This window comes from Colius striatus, chromosome 7 (assembly GCF_028858725.1).
Source record: "Colius striatus isolate bColStr4 chromosome 7, bColStr4.1.hap1, whole genome shotgun sequence".
Classification (NCBI taxonomy): domain Eukaryota; kingdom Metazoa; phylum Chordata; class Aves; order Coliiformes; family Coliidae; genus Colius; species Colius striatus.
In genome coordinates this window covers 3,428,333-3,448,405 of record NC_084765.1, presented here as the reverse complement: position 1 = coordinate 3,448,405, position 20,073 = coordinate 3,428,333, and the positions used below count along the sequence as shown (strand labels likewise).

At 40.2% G+C, this 20,073-nt stretch overlaps 1 protein-coding gene across 3 annotated transcripts; it reads left to right on the top strand.

The window, feature by feature from the left end:
* Positions 1 to 146: 146 nt before the first annotated feature.
* Positions 147 to 18,524, top strand: NADSYN1 (NAD synthetase 1). Of its 3 annotated transcripts, none has more exons than XM_062000375.1 (21): positions 147 to 253; positions 462 to 522; positions 989 to 1,105; positions 1,961 to 2,014; positions 2,362 to 2,451; positions 3,347 to 3,398; positions 5,081 to 5,169; positions 6,529 to 6,646; positions 8,221 to 8,352; positions 9,074 to 9,148; positions 9,323 to 9,447; positions 9,695 to 9,743; positions 10,393 to 10,495; positions 11,255 to 11,423; positions 11,779 to 11,914; positions 12,714 to 12,820; positions 13,595 to 13,726; positions 13,976 to 14,045; positions 14,879 to 15,007; positions 15,651 to 15,827; positions 17,992 to 18,524. In XM_062000375.1, exons 1-21 carry the CDS (start codon positions 169 to 171, stop codon positions 18,043 to 18,045), a joined length of 2,124 nt encoding a protein of 707 aa, XP_061856359.1. In that variant the 5' UTR covers positions 147 to 168; the 3' UTR covers positions 18,046 to 18,524. The 3 variants fall into 3 exon arrangements, with proteins under 3 accessions (XP_061856359.1, XP_061856361.1, XP_061856360.1); XM_062000376.1 differs by lacking the exon at positions 147 to 253 and adding an exon at positions 750 to 887 and having other exon boundaries at positions 472 to 522; XM_062000377.1 differs by lacking the exons at positions 13,976 to 14,045; positions 15,651 to 15,827; positions 17,992 to 18,524 and having other exon boundaries at positions 14,879 to 14,972.
* The last annotated feature ends 1,549 nt before the right edge of the window (positions 18,525 to 20,073 follow it).

Here is a 20,073-nt window from a genome sequence, read left to right as displayed (position 1 = left end):
GTTCAGCTCCCACCGGGGCCGGCGTTTGCGGCGCTGCCGGGCGCGGGTCACCCACAGCCGCCGGGAGCCGGGGGACGCTCCGCCCCGGCGGCAGCGGCAGCCAGTGGCGCGGCCGGAGGCGCGGCGCGGTGCCGCCCCGGAAGCGGAGGGGCAGGCGCCAGGGTCGCCATGGGCAGAGCGGTGACCGTGGCCACTTGCGCCCTCAGCCAGTGGGCTCTGGATTTTGAGGGCAACCTGCAGAGGATTTGCAGAAGTGAGTGAGGCGGTGGTAGGGGCGGTGGTGCCGGCGGCTCGGCGGGCGCCTGGCCCCAGCATTGCGGGGCTGGCTGGTAGCGCCCGGCCGCCGTGCCTTTCCCGTCGCGGCAGCAGAGGTGTCCGTGCCCCTTTGATGCTCTCCGGTTCCTGGGCAGGGCGGGTCGGGTCCGAGCATGTGGCTGATGTTTCATACAACACCCTTGCAGGTATTGACATCGCAAAGAGCAAAGGAGCCCGGTACCGGCTTGGTCCAGAGCTCGAAATCTGGTGAGAGCACTTTGTCGGTTCTGGGTTTGATACATTCCCCGTTAATTACTGAAGGACCAGCTGTAAGTACTTCAGCTGTGTTGTACTCTAATGGCCAAAGCATCATGTAAAACGTGGAGCGAGCAGTGCATAGAAAAACATTGCAGTTGCAAGCACAGGGTTGGTTCTCTTGGCAATGTGACTGGTACTGATAGTTTTTGATGTATTTCAGAGAGTTTTCCTTACAGAAACTGCAGCTGAATTGAGTTGGATTTCCACCTAGGCCCTGGCTGTTGCTCTTGAAGGAATATCCCAGCAGTGCCATGAAGTTTTATATGGCAGCTGCAGGGATGATGGTGGCAGCACTGCTTGGCAGTGTACAAATGGTCTGTGTGAATAAGGTGTTCCTCATCCAAATCAGTTCTGGTCCCTTGACTCTGGTGATGATTTGGCTGAGTTTTTTATTTCTTCTGTTTTTCACACACAGTGGTTACGGCTGCTCGGATCACTACTATGAGTCTGACACACTCTTGCATTCGTTTCAAGTTCTGGCAAAGCTTCTGGAGTCCCCAGCTACTCAAGATATTATCTGTGATGTGGGAATGTAAGGTGTTTTTCTGTGCATGTCATAAAGGGGGAGGTCTTTAGGAATGCTGCCTCTGCTGTGTTTCTGCACCAAACTTTTAAACGTGTCTTAGGAACTGCACTACTTTCCCTTTTAATTACTATGAGTAGGACTGTGACATGCAAACCACTTTCTGAAAGGTAATATTTTCAAAGATACCTGGTGGTTGAGCCCTTCAAGAGAGAAATAGGATGATTATAGTTGGGTATGTGGCCCTATTTCCATGGTAAGAGCTTGTATGAGATGTAATGTAAAGGGCTTTATGAATGGACTCTGTTTCGGGAACGTCAGGGCTCATGTAACTTGCTTTGTTTGACTGGCAAACTTCCTTATAAGCAATATCAAAAGTACATCAAAATCACTGAAACTGTGTAAGTCCCATGCTGACACTGAACACTGCTAAATTATAACTGTACAATTAACATATGTGCACCTAATTGTTTTTAGTATGGGTACAAATATGTAAAGCTAGCTTGGTTTTGAACTAGCCTGGTAGCATCATAGGGTGTCAGGTTGGATTAAATCAGTTAGCACAGCCTGGGGGATTCTTCTGGCCTGCTTGTGTTTCTCAGTCATGCCCCGATGATGTGGCTGTAGGTGATACATCTAACACTGACGGAATGGTTACCAACTCCAATTTCTGCCAACAACTATCTGAGCTAAAAAAATAGAAGGTAAAACTTGACCTAGTGTTTTGTTTAATTCCATTTAGTGATGCAGTGTAGAAGTGTTGCCTTAAAAATAAGTTTTGTGCAGTGAAGTAGATTCTTGTAAAAAAAAAGTAATTTATTTAATGAGCTTAGTCACTGGTAACTTTGCTCCTTATTTTCACAGGCCCGTTCTGCACAGAAACGTTCGCTACAATTGTCGGGTGATCTTTTTAAACAAGTGAGTAGTTCTGGGTGCGTTTGGTGAGATGACATGTTAGTGAATCCTTTCAGAGACCTGGTTGGCCTTCAGTCCTGTGTGGAGTGATGGAGTTGTCTTTCTGTCTGCTGAGTTTGAATGAGACAACTGAATTAGTAGAAACTAAATTTCTGCTGTTTTCTGAAAGACTCCAGTGAAAAACCCTTAAAAGTTTGTCAACAGAAGCTTTAAATATTATTTTATGTAGTAGTTATTTAATGTACATCATAATAGAAAAAGAAATAGTTGGTATTAATCAGTGTTCTTACTTGGTCTCCTTTGTACATCAAATTTTAACCCACTCTTTCTGTTTTGTTTTATGTTTCAAGAAAAATTCTTCTGATCAGACCAAAAATATCATTGGCAAATGCAGGAAACTACAGGGAACTTAGGTGGTTTGCCCCGTGGAACAAGGCAAGGTAGGCTGGCTACTGTTAAAATTGTGTTTAAAAACATAGCTTGCTGTTTGCAGCTGCAGGATTGAAATCTCTCTAGTGATCCCTCAGACAGTTACAGGGTGGGCAGTAAGACGGAGTCAGCTAAGCTGCATAATTGAAGCTCAGTTAGAAATGTTATTAAGTACAGTCAAACGCTGAATTGCTGAACCAGAAGGAAAAGTGTGGCTGAATTATCCAGCAACCAGTGTAATATTATCATTCTCCTCATGTCTACTTTCTAACTACATGGAGTTTGGGATTGGAAGGACCTCTATCTGCTCAATCGCTGCATCCCAATGATTATGACATTGGAAGACATTGTGCAATGGATGAGCTCTGTCAGAATTTTAACAACTGCAGAGGATGAAAGCTACATACCTTATGATGCTGCCAAATATGCTTGATGCTTATCTCTGATGCCATGCCCTCATCCTGTAGTCAGAGAGTGGTACTAACTTGATGGGCTCAGTAAAGTACTTCTGAGAGAGCCCTTGAGCATCTGTTCTCTTTCCCCCCTGTCAGTTCCAGATGAGTTCCGAGTTACTCATGTAGCAACACTGCAAAAAGAGAAACTTATATCTGGTATTTGACTTGCTGTGTTCTCTGTTAGGTCTAGTTTATAGTTAAAATGGAGCATTGTTTACTGTGCATTCCTGAAGCTAGGTGGGATGTGGCTAGTTTATAATCTTAACATTTCTGATTAATTTCACAGAAAGTAATCCTCTTTACCATTTTGTTTTAAATGTGCACAGCCCTGTACAGCTGAAATGCAGTCTTTTTCATCAATGTTAGAAGGTGACAGAATGTGGAGATTAGAATCAGTTTTTAGGCTGTGATTTACTTAACAATGTGTTCACAACCTATAAACCTGCTTTAGGCATGTGGAGGAATATTTTCTACCCAGGATAATTCAGGAAGTGACTGGACAGGTAAGTTTGTGAAGCTTCCGTTTCCCCCTTCCTTCCTTCCGCTTCCCCCTTCCTTCCTTCCGCTTCCCCCTTCCTTCCTTCCGCTTCCCCCTTCCTTCCTTCCGCTTCCCCCTTCCTTCCTTCCGCTTCCCCCTTCCTTCCTTCCGCTTCCCCTTCCTTCCTTCCGCTTCCCCCTTCCTTCCTTCCTTCCGCTTCCCCCTTCCTTCCTTCCTTCCGCTTCCCCCTTCCTTCCTTCCTTCCGCTTCCCCCTTCCTTCCTTCCTTCCGCTTCCCCCTTCCTTCCTTCCTTCCGCTTCCCCCTTCCTTCCTTCCTTCCGCTTCCCCCTTCCTTCCTTCCTTCCGCTTCCCCCTTCCTTCCTTCCTTCCGCTTCCCCCTTCCTTCCTTCCTTCCGCTCCCCCCTTCCTTCCTTCCCTCCTTCCCTCCTTCCTTCCTTCCCTCCTTCCCTCCTTCCCTCCTTCCCTCCTTCCCTCCTTCCCTCCTTCCCTCCTTCCCTCCTTCCCTCCTTCCCTCCTTCCCTCCTTCCCTCCTTCCCTCCTTCCCTCCTTCCCTCCTTCCCTCCTTCCCTCCTTCCCTCCTTCCCTCCTTCCCTCCTTCCCTCCTTCCCTCCTTCCCTCCTTCCCTCCTTCCCTCCTTCCCTCCTTCCCTCCTTCCCTCCTTCCCTCCTTCCCTCCTTCCCTCCTTCCCTCCTTCCCTCCTTCCCTCCTTCCCTCCTTCCCTCCTTCCCTCCTTCCCTCCTTCCCTCCTTCCCTCCTTCCCTCCTTCCCTCCTTCCCTCCTTCCCTCCTTCCCTCCTTCCCTCCTTCCCTCCTTCCCTCCTTCCCTCCTTCCCTCCTTCCCTCCTTCCCTCCTTCCCTCCTTCCCTCCTTCCCTCCTTCCCCCTTCCCCCTTCCCCCTTCCCCCTTCCCCCTTCCCCCTTCCCCCCTTCCTTCCCCCCTTCCTTCCTTCCTTCCTTCCTTCCTTCCTTCCTTCCTTCCTTCCTTCCGCTTCCCCCTTCCTTCCGCTTCCCCCTTCCTTCCGCTTCCCCCTTCCTGATTCATCATTTTAAATGAATAGAAATTGTGGCCTAAAACTGCAATACACCAAATTTTGCTGCCAGTCATGCTACAAATTCATAGGTGTCAGTGATAGTTCTCACTCACATTAAATAAAAGCATGATTTAACCTTCTTTATGGTAGTACTTGGCAGCAAAACAAGGACATTTTAGATTTGACTCAGTTATTTATGTATACAGGACCTTTCAGATGGTTTTATTTTGCACAGTTCTGGTACTGAGTTTATCTGTGCTTGAGACTAGAAATGAGTATTTTGAAATAAAAAAAAAAAATCAACAATTTTGTGAGTGTGATTCCTAGGAAGAGACTGTCTCTGTTTTGTAGGTTGTTTAATTCAAAAGCAGTTGTCCTGTCCTGAGGCAAAACACTGGATCCGAATACTACTGAAATGTCAACACGGAATTTCAGTACAAGTCAGATATTTGCAGTTTAGAACTTTAAAAAATCCCTTTTGCTTAAACTTGGTGTGAAAGGAAGGAAGGTGTGATGTGATTGGTGTTGTATCACTCAATTCACATAAGGGAGTATTACATTTTTAATGTTTCTTTTTTTAAAAAACATTGTAGTTTGCATGGAATAGATTCTTCTGTTGCAGGTGTGTAAGGATGTTTCTTGGGGTTTTTTTTTCAGGAAACTGTTCCTTTTGGGGATGCAGTGCTGGCAACCAAAGATACCTGCCTAGGGTCAGAAATATGTGAAGAACTCTGGGCACCAAACAGGTAAAGGAGAAGAAGAAAAGTAAACTAAACTAAACCATACCCTGGACCTGCCTGAAATAAATGTTTGTAAAAAATTCTGCTCATTCTTTTTCCAGGTAATGTGTCTTTCAGAAAGTGCCAGTAAGCTAAAATAGAATTAGAAGCAATAATTATGGGAAAGATTTCCCTAAGCTAGATGCAGGATGAAAAAAGAAGTTTTAGGTGACTAAATAAAATTCATTTGAAACAGAAAGTGGGAGAGAAATACCTAAAGAAGTGGAATGAAAAAAATGACGTGAGGAAACAAATGGGAGGTGACTATAGCGCTCCCATCCCAGATACTGTTCAGCTTTCAGTTCAGCTGGAGGTTGAAATATCCTTTCTGGATCTATCTCTGTAACTTGAGGTAGGGACAAGGTGACTAAGTTATTTTATATCAATTTGTAGTATCAATTACATCTAGCAATTAGAAACCTGTATTATTCCCATGTTACTGACTTTATTCTATCTTTGGCTTTCATCAACTCTTCCAAAGCATCCCACTTAACAGACAATTTGAGTTCTCAAATAGAGCATAGGCTTGTCTGCAACTCTGAGATGTCTCACTTGTTTTGTTCTGTTTAGCTGTTGGCTTCATTTTTCTGCTCTATGTTTTAACCAGTGTCAGACAGTGCATAAGGAAAAAACAAAAGGTCACTAAAGGAAAGAAAAGCCTAATGCCCTTAAGTAAGAGTTCCTGTTGTGTTGTTAGCTTCTGTTACAGTTTAAAGGTTTTCCCAAAGACAAACAAGATCCCATTCAAAAAGGTCTGATGTGGGATGGGGGTGGAGATATAGCTGCATGAAAGCTGTTGCAGTTAACACAGAACGTTCCAGATGTTTTTCCACATCTCCCAGTTACAGACACTCCTTTCCTTCTGACTGCAGAAGATGTGTTTTTTTGTGTTATTTATTTTGAAATTGGAAAAAAACAAAAGCAGTAAAAGTTGTCTCCTTCCCGTGGTTCTGTTTGCTTGTACTTTTGGATTTACTAAGAAAGGAGGAAAATGAGACAATTAACCTTACAAGAGTGTGTCCATTTTGTCCTTTCAGACCAAGATGGTTTTATTCTCTCTTTAGGCGCAAACATCTATAGTGTAAAGCAGAAGACATTTAATTTAGAATGGAATGAAGAAAAGCCCTTTTTTCCTCTGTAGCCACTACTGGTCTCTGACGGAAGAGTCAAGCAATGCAAGAAAACAGACGTTTTATCCTTGTTTAAGACATGCAGAAAACTGATGGTGACATTGATGTGTTTGTCAGTGATTTTTAGTGATACCTGCAGTATTCACAGCCTAGTATTGCCATCTGATTTTTTTCCCCCTGCCTCTTGCTTTGACAGCCCTCACATTGAAATGGGACTCGATGGTGTGGAAATTTTCACTAACTCTTCAGGGAGTCACCATGTGCTGCGGAAGGCTCACACCCGCGTGGATTTGGTGAATTCTGCCACAGCTAAGGTATATGTTTGCTTTTTAAAAAGAAAATGGGGTTAGGTACCTTATTGGTTTGGTTTTTTTAGAGTAGTCTCCTCTCCTGTTACAGAACATAGCATGAGCGTCTTTACAGTCCTTGTTTGTTTTGCTTTCCCTGAGTGAATTGGCTATAGGGGAAAAGCTCTCTGGCTGGGGGACTGTACTTTGGGGTGCCTTGCTGTGTATCACACTATAGTGTGAAACACTGCAACTTGTTTCCAGCTCTGTGACCCCAAATGCCAGAGGCTGTTTGACTCCAGGCTGGCTCTGTCTGGCCTGTGAAGCAGCAGACCAGAAGAGAGGTAGTTTGGTATTTGTATGGGAAGAGGGGAGATAGAAACCTACCTCTGTGTGTGTGGGAGAGAAGTCCCTGAAGAAACTTTCCATGGAAGCACGTAGTTCTGTGCTGGCAGGCCAACTGTGTCATTGGTCTTTCACAACTATAAAGAAGAGTCAGAATACCTTAAAACAGTTTGATAATTGCCAGCTCTAGAGACTTATGCTCCAAAAATCTATTTGATGTCCTTATCTTTGTTCCATTAAACATCAAAGAAAAAAATATTGCACTCGTATAATTAATCTGTTTTTTATCTCTAATTGAGTAATTGGAAGTATGAAGGGTTGAATGCACTGCATACAGAGAATCACCATATTGAAAGGGTGTTGTTGAATGCATGTTCTGCGTAAAGAGCAAACAACTGGTGGCTGTGGTACTTATCTGCCTAAACAGTCATATGCTTCATATACTGAATTAGCAGCTCATTGCCAGCTTGTAATTCAGTCAGTAAAGGGGGTTATTTTCTCAGCACATGTAAAACCATCCAAAAGTCTCTTTCGTTTCCTTAAAATGCCAGTTTTCTTTCCCAATTTTTGTTCACATAGCAACATTGTGTTGGAGAAATATTGGTGAATATATCAGGAAGGGAAAATAGAAATTAGTGCTTAGACTTCTGGTTTTTTTTCCTTATCATCTTAAAATGCATTTTTTTTCCACTTTAAGTTCTGTTTATTTTAAAGAAGAGAAAACATTTTGCTATCAGACTGTAATCCTGTCTAACATTGATGGAGACAAAACCAAAGTAATGAATGTATGTTACACTGTGACAAATGTTTAATTTTTACAGCTGCTCTGTCATTATAATTTAATGTGCTTTGGTTGTATTTCACAGTATGTGCTCTGTCCTCTGATATCCAAACACAACTTCTGTCATTATCTTCCTGCTTTTGTCAGTCTTAATTTCAATTTAGAAGTACAGCCCTCTCAGTCTGGCCTAAGGGAATGACTCTTGCTAATAACAAGAGTGCTGCCTTTCAACAGTGTCAGAGATAGAGCTCACTTAGTCCATTTACATTTGCAATTACTTATTTCTCTGTGTCATGTGCAAAGAGCTTTTTCATATGACAAAAGAGGGTCCCAGCCATAACTCATTCATAATGTAAAGAAAGAGAGATTGTAAGAAGGAGAGGAACAGAGAAATAATATTTTGTCTTTTAACATTCTGTCAGATGCTATATTCTGAAAAGCAATTTTTTGTCTGTGTGTTTTGCTTTCCTCCCAGAATGGTGGAATATATATTTTAGCTAACCAGAAAGGCTGTGATGGTGATCGTCTGTATTATGATGGCTGTGCCATGGTTTCAATGAATGGAGAAACAGTTGCACAAGGATCCCAGTTTTCACTCGAAGATGTGGTAATATATTCAACCCATAGCTGCTAGTTACAGCTGAAACTAGTACGGGTACATTTATGCTCAACAGTTTCCAGACGTACCAGAGACTAGGTCCATATCTCTGGACTAAAAAAGATGTATTTTTACTATGCTATTCAACTAGATACTAGTGGGTTTTTTTCTAGTCAGGTTACCTAGACCTGATCTGCAGTAGCTCTCCTGCTTTTATGAGTGAGGAATCACAGAATTGTTTAGGTTGGAAAATACTTTTAAAATCTTGAGGTCCAGCTGTTACAGTGGAGGAACCTGATTTGGTAGACAAAAGATTTGATAAGTTGAGCTTCACCTTAAAAAGCCCTTTCTCAGTAGACTTGTCATCAAAACCGTAGGCTTCCTTATATTATGTGACAAATTAATCTCTTTCTCTAGTATGCTTCTTGGCTTTTCCTCTTGTCATTTGCCAGAACTGAAGATGAACCTATTGTTAGGTCACTGACAAGCACTATAAATTTGTTGTGTTTTGTGAGCATCCTGGTGTCCTCAGTGAAGGGAGTCAGTTGTGCTCACTTTGTAATAAAAGCAATGCTACTGAGTCAGAAGTCGCTTGTGAAGTGAGCATAAAAGACTGTATTGTAAAAGCTGCATGCATTCTTCATCCCCAACATTTTTAGTAGTCCAAGCCTGTCAAACATTGCTTATCTGTCCTTGTAGAATCAATCTAATGTTGAAAGCCTTTCCATAGGAGGTGCTGGTTGCCACTCTGGACTTGGAGGATGTTCGAAGTTACAGAGCTGAGATTTCATCTCGTAACTTAGCGGTAAGAATTCTTTGCAGAGGTTATGTTTGTAAACTCTGCCCAGTTGGAATAGTTACTGAATTTAAAAAGTATTTGCATGTCTTGATTCTTACAGTATTCTAGAGATCTGATGTTTTATAGGTATATGCTACATTAAAAGTCATGTCTTCTCAATTCTTCTGTACTACTGCTTAGGCAAGTAAAGTGAATCCTTATCCCAGGGTAAAAGTGAATTTTGCTCTGTCGTGTTCTGACGATGTAGCTGTACCTACTTGTACGCCAATCCAGTGGAGACATCATAGTCCCGAGGAGGAGATCAGGTAAGCTCGTACTGAATCTGTTGCTTGAAAAGTATTTTGATTAAAGAAACTCCCAACCAACCAAAACCGCAAGCAAAACAAAAATAGATTTATATATATATATCCTATCTATAAAGATATACATCTTATAAGATCTTATTTATATTTAAGTAAACAATTTATCTTATTGGAAGACATAATAAGTATATTGACTTGCTTCAGTCTTATTCTGTAACCCTCTTGGCATAAGCATCTTCTATAATTTCAGCCTTGGTCCTGCATGTTGGCTTTGGGACTATTTAAGGCGCAGCAAACAGGTAGGAACATCTGTTTTTGTTCTTTGCTTTGGCACACCCATCTTCTGTGCCATAGCAACTGTACACATTGCTATCCCATGCTGCTGTTAATGCAAAGTGATGTTAGTCCAATGTGCAAGGTCTGAGTTTTTCACTGGTAGCTCATTCAGACTTAAAACCCATAAGCAAACTTATGAGTATGCTCTTCAGACTTTTCCCTTAGGAATCATCCTTTCTTAGAAAGCAACAGTCAAGCTTCCTTAATAAAGGGGATTTCTTTTTCTTTGAAACACTTTCTTCAGTAAGGAAAATATTTTAATGGCATAATGGAAATGTTTTAAATAAGTAGAGTGACATGAACTAGTAATTTACTTTAATAGTGAGATTTTATATATATATATAGATATGAAGAATTAATCTTTTTTATTAGTTCTTCTGTTTGACTAGAGGGTAAAGACATACTGGAAGGTTTACAGTACTTGTTTGATTATCCCCTTGATGAGAGTTAAAGAAGGTTTGCTAGAACTGCTTTGTTTATTTTTCCCCAGCAGAATATAAGCAGACTTGAACAATGCATGTGTAGGTTCCTTTTTTTTTTTTTGCAAGAAAATGTTCCTAATGGTTCAAATAATTTTTCTATTTGGAATGTCTTCCTTGCTCTATTTTCAAGGCAGGATTTCTCCTACCTCTTAGTGGTGGAATTGACAGCTCTGCTACAGCTTGCATAGTGTACTCTATGTGTCACCAGGTTTGCCTGGCAGTCAAGAACGGAAGTAAGTAGATATGCATGTCTGGTGAGCCATATTTACTGGTGGTTATGGACTACTTAATGCTACCTGGGTGCAATAGATGCAAAAGGTCATTAATTGTAGACTCTCACCCAGTTGTTCTAATGGAATTCTCTGTTCAGAAATTCCAGCAAAAACATGTGTCTACATTTCAGGTTCTTTGAATTGGCTTCATAGTTTTCGTTTTGTGTTTAAGAATTGGATGTGGAGCTTAGACTACTTTCTGTCTAGAGTACCATTCAGAATGTTGGCTGATGCAGTTTTGGGATTTCAGTTTATCATGAGAATTTCCTCCTGTTAAATTCAGCACTACAAGACATGATTAGACAGTAATCAAGCTTTTCAGCTGGCTTTGAGTAAAATATACACATTGAGCTAAGACTTTGTACATTTTGGATCATATTTACTATGAAGTTTCTTTAAGGTATAGAACAAAAGGATTTAATATTTGCATGGTCAACATTAGGGTCAAAATCAGTAATTCTTCTATTTGATAATAAATGTTTGGGGAATTAGGTGATGGAGTCAGCTTGTTTGGAAAGGGGCAGCTTAGCTGGAATACAAGAAACATGCAAGATTTACAGCTGTGGATGAACTCCTGTCTTCTGCATGATGTCAAGGCAGATCTTGGCCAAAGGGTCTCTTCCAGCTGAAATGATTCTACGATTCTATGATTTGCATGTCGTGGCTAGTAGGTGTGTAACCATTTCCACTCTTGTTACATTTCCTTTGCTTTTTGCTCAGATGCAGATGTGCTGGCTGACGCACGCAGGATAGTGAATGATGATGCCTATGTCCCTGAGGATCCTCGAGAATTTTGCAAGCGTGTCTTTACCACTTGCTATATGGCGAGTGAGAACTCCTCCCAGGACACCTGCAACAGGGCTAAACTTCTGGCTGAGCAAATAGGCAGGTACAAGTTGAGAAGTGCTGGAAAAAAAACAATCATGTTCTGGCAAAGACTTTCATATGAAACTTTGAAATGCTAAAATGGGGGAAAACAGGAAGTAGGTGTGTTAATTAGGAGCGTTACAGACATTAGTGTTGGTGTAAGCGTGGGGCAAACTTAGGGGCATTTGGTGAAGGATGTGAAAATTTGGAAACAGACTCTGGAAAGCGTTATTCTTTCCTGACCTCACACCAGATCTGAGATAGTAGCAGCATTAAAACATCATTTGTTGGGTGGATTTTTTGCCTTTTTTAAGAAATGCCATTTCACAGAGTCAGACTGATGCCAGTTGAGTCACTTCTGCTTGAATTCTTCTCAGCTATCACATCAATCTGAACATAGATGCGGCTGTGAAAGCTATTGTGGGAATTTTCAGCATGGTGACAGGTCGAACTCCCCGTTTTTCTGCCTTCGGAGGGAGCAGCAGAGAAAACCTGGCACTCCAGAACGTGCAGGTGTGTTTCATGTAGGCTGAATCAGGTTAGACCTTTTTTTTATTGTGTTGGGTTTTTTCCTTTGGAATGAAATACAAAATTGTGGAGTAGCAAGGGGGCCCTTTTTTGTGTTGCTGTGAAAACCTGAATGTGTGGTATGTCCCTGAAGATGCACAGGCTTCCTGTGAATGCTCTTCTGCAGCAGAATCTACACTCTCACATAACAAGTGTTTGATAGTTCCTGTTAGCTGAGGACTTGATCTTTCTTCCCTTGGTGTTACTGGAGAAATCCAGCTGTCTCCTCTGGAAGCAAACATTGAATCCTTTATCAGCATTTTGGCAACGGAATAGTCTTTAGTCACATGGAGTTGTGGCGAGAGATGGAGGCTGAATCTCAGAACTGTTTGGTATTATTACCATCCTTATAAAAAGTTGACTTTTGGAATGGGAACAAAAGCAAAGAGAACTTTTAACAGCTTTTATGTAAGCAAATCCCTTTAGTCTACGAAAAGGGTGTGGTAGACAGGTGGTTTATCTATATACTTGGTCCCATGTGGATCCTTGTTAGTGCTTGTAGGAGGTGGAAAATGGCAGCTACTCCCCGTTTTGCAATTCGGAGGAGAACCAACTTGTTCAGTTATGTATGTCTGGCAGTAGTGGATACTGAACCTGGCTTTCCTACATGTGTTCAGCATGCACAAAGACCATCCTTGCAGTAATACTTAATACTCTCACGTTTTGTTCTTTATGGGTTTGTTTAGGGGGTTTATTAATTTATTCTGTTTTGCAAATTCTCTTGATTTTTCCTTTTGCTTTGCAGGCTAGAATAAGAATGGTCCTTGCCTACCTGTTTGCTCAGTTGACACTTTGGACTCGTGGGATACCAGGGGGACTTCTGGTGCTAGGATCCGCCAATGTGGATGAAAGGTTGGTGATACAAGTTAGAAACCAGGTGAACTGGACAAAGGTAATTGCATTTCCTTACAACTTTAACCAAATCCTGGTGTAGATTATTACTTAAGAAGAGGTAACAAGGTAAGAGTATGCTCGTAGTGGTGAGTGAATTGGACTGGATGAAATATTGTGTATTTTTCATAGGTTTAGCCACAATATTGTCATAGTTTCCCCAATAAAATGTTGTTCCTCAGCTGTTTTCAGAAGAGCTTGCCCATGCAGTGACCAGGTTAACTTTCCAATCTGTTATTTGTTGCATCTTCAGTTACTGTATTAAGAATTAAGTTGTGAACTTTGAGTTGAAAAGTAGATTTTAAAAATCTGGAGCATGGTGGTTAGAGCTGGCTATTTGAAGATTAAAGTAATCCCCATAAGATTGTGGGATTGATAGCCTCTGCAGCTGTAAAAGTAGTGTGTGCTGATTCCTTGGGTGTTTTGAGGTTTAAATCAGTTAGGACAGTATTTTAATTGTTTTGCATCAAATATATTACCTTAGTATGGTCAGTTTTGCATTGTTATACAACATTCGTTTAAAATACAATCTTCCTCCTGCTGGCAATTTCATAGCTTTAAGATAGCCTTGTTGCAGCTGAACATTTGTCCTTACATTAACAATATACAGTCCATTTCTTCCTGTCTTTATACTACATATACCATATACATGCTCTATAATGTAAACTATTCTATCTCATACTAATGTTATATTATTATTTACCATTACTATATAAAAGTTCTTCTCTTGCTCAGTCTCCGAGGTTACTTGACGAAGTATGATTGCTCAAGTGCTGATATCAATCCCATTGGTGGCATCAGCAAGGCTGATTTGAAGAACTTCATCCAATATTGCATTGAAAATTTTCAGCTCACAGCCCTTAGAAGGTGAGTAGTGAAGCAGTGGCGATAGACTTTGTGCAGCGTACCGTGGACTTCATGGTTTGGTCTTCTCTTTTGCTTTTTAAACCTGGAACAGCTTGCAGGTTTAACCTGCAAGTTTGCTACTTCTTTAGAGTTACATAGTCCTTTAGCAGCTTGTGCCCTGAAAAAGTTTAGGATAAAGCATTTGATCTTTAACTAGTACTAATGAGACTGGGTAAAATTAATGTTTTTCTATTTACTTTTTTCTCACAGTATCATGTCAGCTCCCCCCACTGCAGAGTTAGAGCCCCTGGTAGATGGACAAGTGGCTCAAACTGATGAGGTAATGGGCAGTGGCTTTAAATGCTCTGGTATGCCTCGTCCCAGGGTCAAGTTTTTGTCCAACAACTATTGTTTGCTGTTATATTTATTCATGCTTATTGACAAGCATGTTGTAAGTAGTCTTAAAAGCTGCTGACAAGACACTAGTATCGCACAGCAACCTTATCTATGTTGATAACAGTTTCCAAACCAGCAAATTAACTTTTTTTTTTAATTAATCTGTGTTTTGAGCACTTCAAAGGATGGGTGTTCTGAAATTCAGTTTGGTTTAAATGTTCTTAATACGAAAAGAGAGTCAGTCAGGGCTTTACTGCTATTGAAGTGGCAAGGCCCTTGCTCTTTTCCTTCCTCTGCCCTTCTCTTTGCTTTCCACTCAAATAAGAGAGGACTGGTAAGCCTAACAATTACCTCTAAGGGCTGTTGGATATTTAACTGTAGGGTATTGTAAAACTCTTCATGGTAAAACAAGAGAGTTCCTGAACTACAATTAGTGATTTTCTTCCCTTGGCCTTACCTTACTGATACATGCTATATTTCAGCTATCTACAGGGGAAAACAAACAAATCTGTCTTGGGAAACAAACATTGTCACTGGCCAAAACTAATAAATTCATGGAAGACTTTCAAATCTCCCATTTGAGGGAGATTCCAGTTTGCTTTTTTTTTTTTTTTTAATTTCTGCTCATAATACTAGTTTCTTTGTCATTTTGATCACTGGCAATTTCATTTCAGTGTTTCTTTGATTAAACAGGGGTATTGTAATTGCTCCATAAAACTATTAGTGATAATTTGCACAGTTAAGATTTTCAGTGCCTTTCTGTGTGTGTGATTGCAGGCAGATATGGGGATGACATATGCAGAGCTCTCCATCTATGGCAAATTAAGAAAAATTGCAAAGGCTGGACCATACAGTATGTTCTCTAAGCTGATTAACATGTGGAAGGAAATTTGTACTCCAAGAGAGGTAATATACACACAAAACAAGTAATCATATAACATGTCTGCCAAAAGAGACTATGTTTGGAGTAAGGTTGAGTAGAGTGCTTCTAACTGAAGAGGAGAATATGTTGAAAGCACTGCAAAAACTATTATGCATCTCTTAAATTTATGGAGCTTCTTGTCTGTGTTGCAAATTGTTGGAACAGTAATTGGATAATTTGAAAGCAATTACTTCAGAACTATTCCTTCAGGGGAAGATTCTTCTCTGAAACATGCATGGCTACTCTTGAAGCCTTTACTTATGTACTGTGAGACAGAAAATGGCTCTTGCCGTGAAAGAATACGTACCCTGAAGAGGTATCTGCTCTGCTGTTATGCAGTTCTTCCCTTCTTATGCGTAAAGGAAAAAGTTCAGGTCATCACCTCAATTGCAGAGGCTAGTGCTTACTGTCAGATTTCTTACAAGGTACTTCCTTACTGGCAAATACTAGGTGCAGAGACCAGGAAAATGGTCTTAAATGACACAGTGATTTGTACCAGTCATGGTAGATAATTTATGCAGAGGTTAATAGAAGAAAATGGATGTGTAAAGCTAGAAGGCACTCTTCAAATTTTTTAAAATACTAAGAAACTTCATCTGATTAAAAGCTGTATCCTTTGTACACCAGGTGGCATCAAAGGTTAAGCATTTCTTCAGGATGTATTCAGTTAACAGACATAAAATGACCACCCTCACTCCTTCCTACCATGCTGAAAACTACAGTCCAGATGACAACCGATTTGACCTGAGGCCTTTCCTTTATAACACCGCGTGGTCCTGGCAATTTAGGTGTATAGATGAACAGGTAAATGCCTTCTACTTCTTGTAGGGCTTTAAAGTCCTTGCAATAGGACAAGTTCTAGTGAATCTCCAGCAAAATGCAACTAGCATTTAGGATGATAGGTATTACAGAAAGAACTGGTTGTTTTTCCTCACATAACTGAGGCTAAGAATTCTTGGGGTTCAATGTAGGATGAGGTTGTTTTAATTAAGTGCAGCTCATTGTCTCGGTATGGCAGCAAGAAGAAGGAAAGAAAAGAAAAGAGAACGTGTATACTGAGGCCAGAAACTAGTAGGTGTGCTGATACTCATGAAGGCTTTGCACTAATGCGGAGAATCAGCTTATGTGTTTCGGTTTCAGTTCAGGACCTGTCTGAAGGGATCTGTTTAATTGCAGGATTAATACTTGACCTACATCTGCATGGGAAAAGGAGTAAGAGGCAGCAATTGGTTGGGAATGCTTCTCTCACCTGTTTCTATAATTCCTTTTTTGTACCTTCAAGTTGACTCACAAATACGTGTTGGCTCAAAAACTGCAACAGTAATGGTACAGTGGAGATGCGGAGGGGCTCAAGCAACTATTAGAGCTGTGCTTAACTTTTTGTAGCTTTCAGTCACACCTTCAACATTATTTTAATGAATTTTTTTAATGGTAAAAGTGCAGAGCTGAAGAATTTTAGCACCTTAAAGTTTTTTTTTCTGCCAGAGGTTTTACACCTCAGATACTTTTAAGAATATGTTTATATGTGTAATAAAATATTAATTCCCTCGTCTGTGAAATGCCAGACATGCTGTAATAGTGTTTTATTACCTTGAAACCTAGGATGAAAGCTACCATGTGCAGTGCTTTTATGTAGGTCTGTATGATGGGGTTTTTTCCATCATTTTGGACTTTCCCATTAAAGTCCAGGACAAAAGTTCTTTTGGCCTCAATGGGAGTTGGGTAAAATAGTTTTTGTAGGGTCTGGACCAAAACGTAATCTTACAGTAAATGTGATTAAGATCTTTTAATGATGCAGGATATTGTCATACCCTTTTAACTAGATTAGTATGTAATTAGCACTACCCATTGCCATTTATTCCTCAAAACTAGGAGTCAAGTTTGGGGAAGAACCAGGCATGTAGGCAACAGTGACCTGAACTGGTAAACTCATTGTTATGGATGGCTTTTTGCTGGAGTGGTAGATAAGGACTTGCAATAATGTGAGTCAGATTTGCCCATTACAAGAAAGGGAATAGCATAAGATTTTCCACTTATTGTGCATATTCAGCACAATTGTCATTCTGAAGACAATCATTCTCTAGGACAAAGACTTGCTAATAATTATGCTCCTTGGACTTAATCTGCATTTAAGATTTTTTTGGTGCAATAACAGGAGTGTGAAAGTATAAACTCTAAATGTCGTAACCCCCCCCCCCCATTAGTTAGGTAATGCCAGGTCTTCCAGTAGAAGACTTACAGCCTGATGATTATCTTTGTGTCTTTGTTTCACAATCAGTAGCAGATACTGAAGGAGGAACAGAACAAGGAATTTATAATATGACTCTTTTTATAAAAATCTATAGATTTGGGGAACGTAGAACTGAGTTTTCTAGAGTTAGAGATAACATGCAGAACATTGTGTTTAGTTCATGCTCTTGATCTATCCTCCATGAGCTTGTAGAATTTTTTCTGAAACCATTTATAGTCTTATCAACAGCCTAGCTTAATGTAAGGTAATTTCTCCTCTAAGTTTTAAGGACGTTTGAAGGTCAGTCTTATAAAATTGTGCATTTATGCATGAAAAGCATTTCCTGTATTTAATTATTCTAGACTCCCTGTTACGGGCAGGCTGTGGCCTGATCTGAGCTGAGAGCTGTCACTGAAAGGGGCAGTCTTGCCTCCTTTTGTGTTTCTCCTGGCTTCTGACATGGCTTTGACCTTGCTCCTTAGGCAACTGAAGTCACCAAATTGACAAAAAAATAGGAACTGATGGGAGCATGCAGCAGGGTGCAGGTTAAGTCGTGGGTGAGAAGACAGCTTGACCTATTCTTTTGACAGCAACTAACACCCTGTTCATCTCTGTTGTCCCCTAAAGTGTATTCCACGGCCAGTTCCTGGTAAATCTGGGCTCTACACTCCTCTGTGATGGGAAACATTAAATGCAAACTTATTTTTGCTGTTGAGTCACTTTCCTTTTAACTTGCAGGTATCCAAGCTAGAAAAAAAAGGAGGAATTTCTCAAGCTGAAGATGTGGACTGATTTTTATTTGCTTGCTTAACTGTGGCAATTGATTTGCTAAGCAGAATGTTCAGAACTGGAGTATGCTGTGATGATGAGCATAGATGACCCAACCAATTGCTGACATGACCATTGTAAATTATATTTGTAATCAAGTCCTTTCTTTCTTTTTTTTTTGAGTAATTTTTTTGTTCACAATATACTTTTTTTTTTTTTTAACCCAAACTACAGTTTAATTTATTAAGGATTTATTTCAACTATTTGAGTTAATTGCCTTTAATTGAAAATTTTTGGATAAACCCAGCAATCATAAATCAATGCAAGGCAGTCTTCTGTGAAAGTGAATACACATACAAAGACTAAGTTTGGTTCTAGTACCTTGGATATGATTTTTGAGTACCCTTCAGCTGAAAGTATAAAATTTTGACAGTTCTGGCATGTGCTGTTGAGGGTAAAAACTCATTTTACTTTGCAATAAACTTGTAATTTTATAATGCTAATTGAGTCAGTTCTTATTTTGCATAGGTTTTATTAATCCAACATTGGCTACATAAACTAGTCCAGTCTTTGGACACTTAAGGTCTAATTCAACAGATACTGGAAGCATGTGTAACTTGTAGCAGATGGATGATCCAAAATAGAGTTAGCTTCCAAATTAGCTTCTTTTTTTGCATCTACTTGTTGTGTAACATGACGATTAATTTTACTTTTCTCAGAGAAAATGAAATTGGAGATTTTAATGTGTATTTCATCAGGATATTCAGGAATTGTTTAGTTGATATTGCTCTCTCAAGATCCTCAACTACATTTAATTTTGTTACTGATCTTTTATATGCATCCAGTGCTGTCAAACAATGAAAAAGGTACAATGATAGGCTTGTTTCTTCACTTGAGTCCCTTCTCTGCTTGTGTATTTAATGTTTGGCTAGTTCCATTCCTTTTTAAACAAAATTCATTTGAAAAGGGGAAACTAGAAATGCACTTCTGAGGTCTGGGCAAATAGCACTATAACTGTGACAGCAGAGGAGCTTAGACCAAGCAAGAATTCTGTTAAAGTGGTTGTACATTGTGCTAATGGAAAATATCTGCTAAAGGGCACATTCTCTGCATTCGTTTTCCACAATCCAGAAAGACAGAGTTGGTTCACTTGGAGTTAAAGATGCTGCATTTGTGTTGATTATATGATATTTATTTAAATACACAGATATCTTACCTTAGTGGATGTTGCTGGTACTAGGAATGTTCATCTGAAGGAATGAGATTTTTCTTCCTTCACCATCAGTTGGGCACTACCATTTCCCGTTTCAGGCAGAGGCAGTGAATGAGTTTTGAGAAGTTCAGGAATCTGTTATGTACTTGAAGGCTGCTTCTTTTTTATTCTTTCTGAAGTTCCAGATTCTCTTTTCTGACAATCACAGAAGAGAAAAGAAAGAAAGATTTGGTTTTGTTCAAATATAAGATAATACAATATTTACGTGTGCTTCCTCTTACTATGGTTACCCTGAATATTTCAGCCATTTGGTGAAAGGACACTTGCGTTTCTGAGCAATGGCACTTACACCATGAGTGCAAATTGCATTTTATTACTTACCTGATAGGGTTGAATACAGGTTCTATGAGCCTACCCCTATTTTTCTTTTACAGTCCTGAAATTTTCTCTGTAGCTGTTCAATCTCATGCCTCTAGTTCAACTACAAGCAACACTAACTCCAATTTTATTAGTGCTATGTTTACTGAGAATGGAAAATAACTCTTAACACGTAGCTGCTGCCATTCACTTTCTACTAGTGATGACTGTTAGGGGAGTGGGAATGATGTACAGTTTTCCTTTTTATCTGAAACTCCCCAGAAAGGCTCTATCTTACCCTTTCTTGTTTATGTTGGTGTAAAAGTGTGATTTTTTTTTTTTTTTGACCCAGTTGTGCAGGTGAAGGCAAAACGACTCCATTTCTAATTAAAGACTATAGGATGGACCAACTTTTACTGCTGAGGCTGGAATAACAAAATGAGAGCTTGATACACTTTCTTGTTTATCATTACACTGCCCTA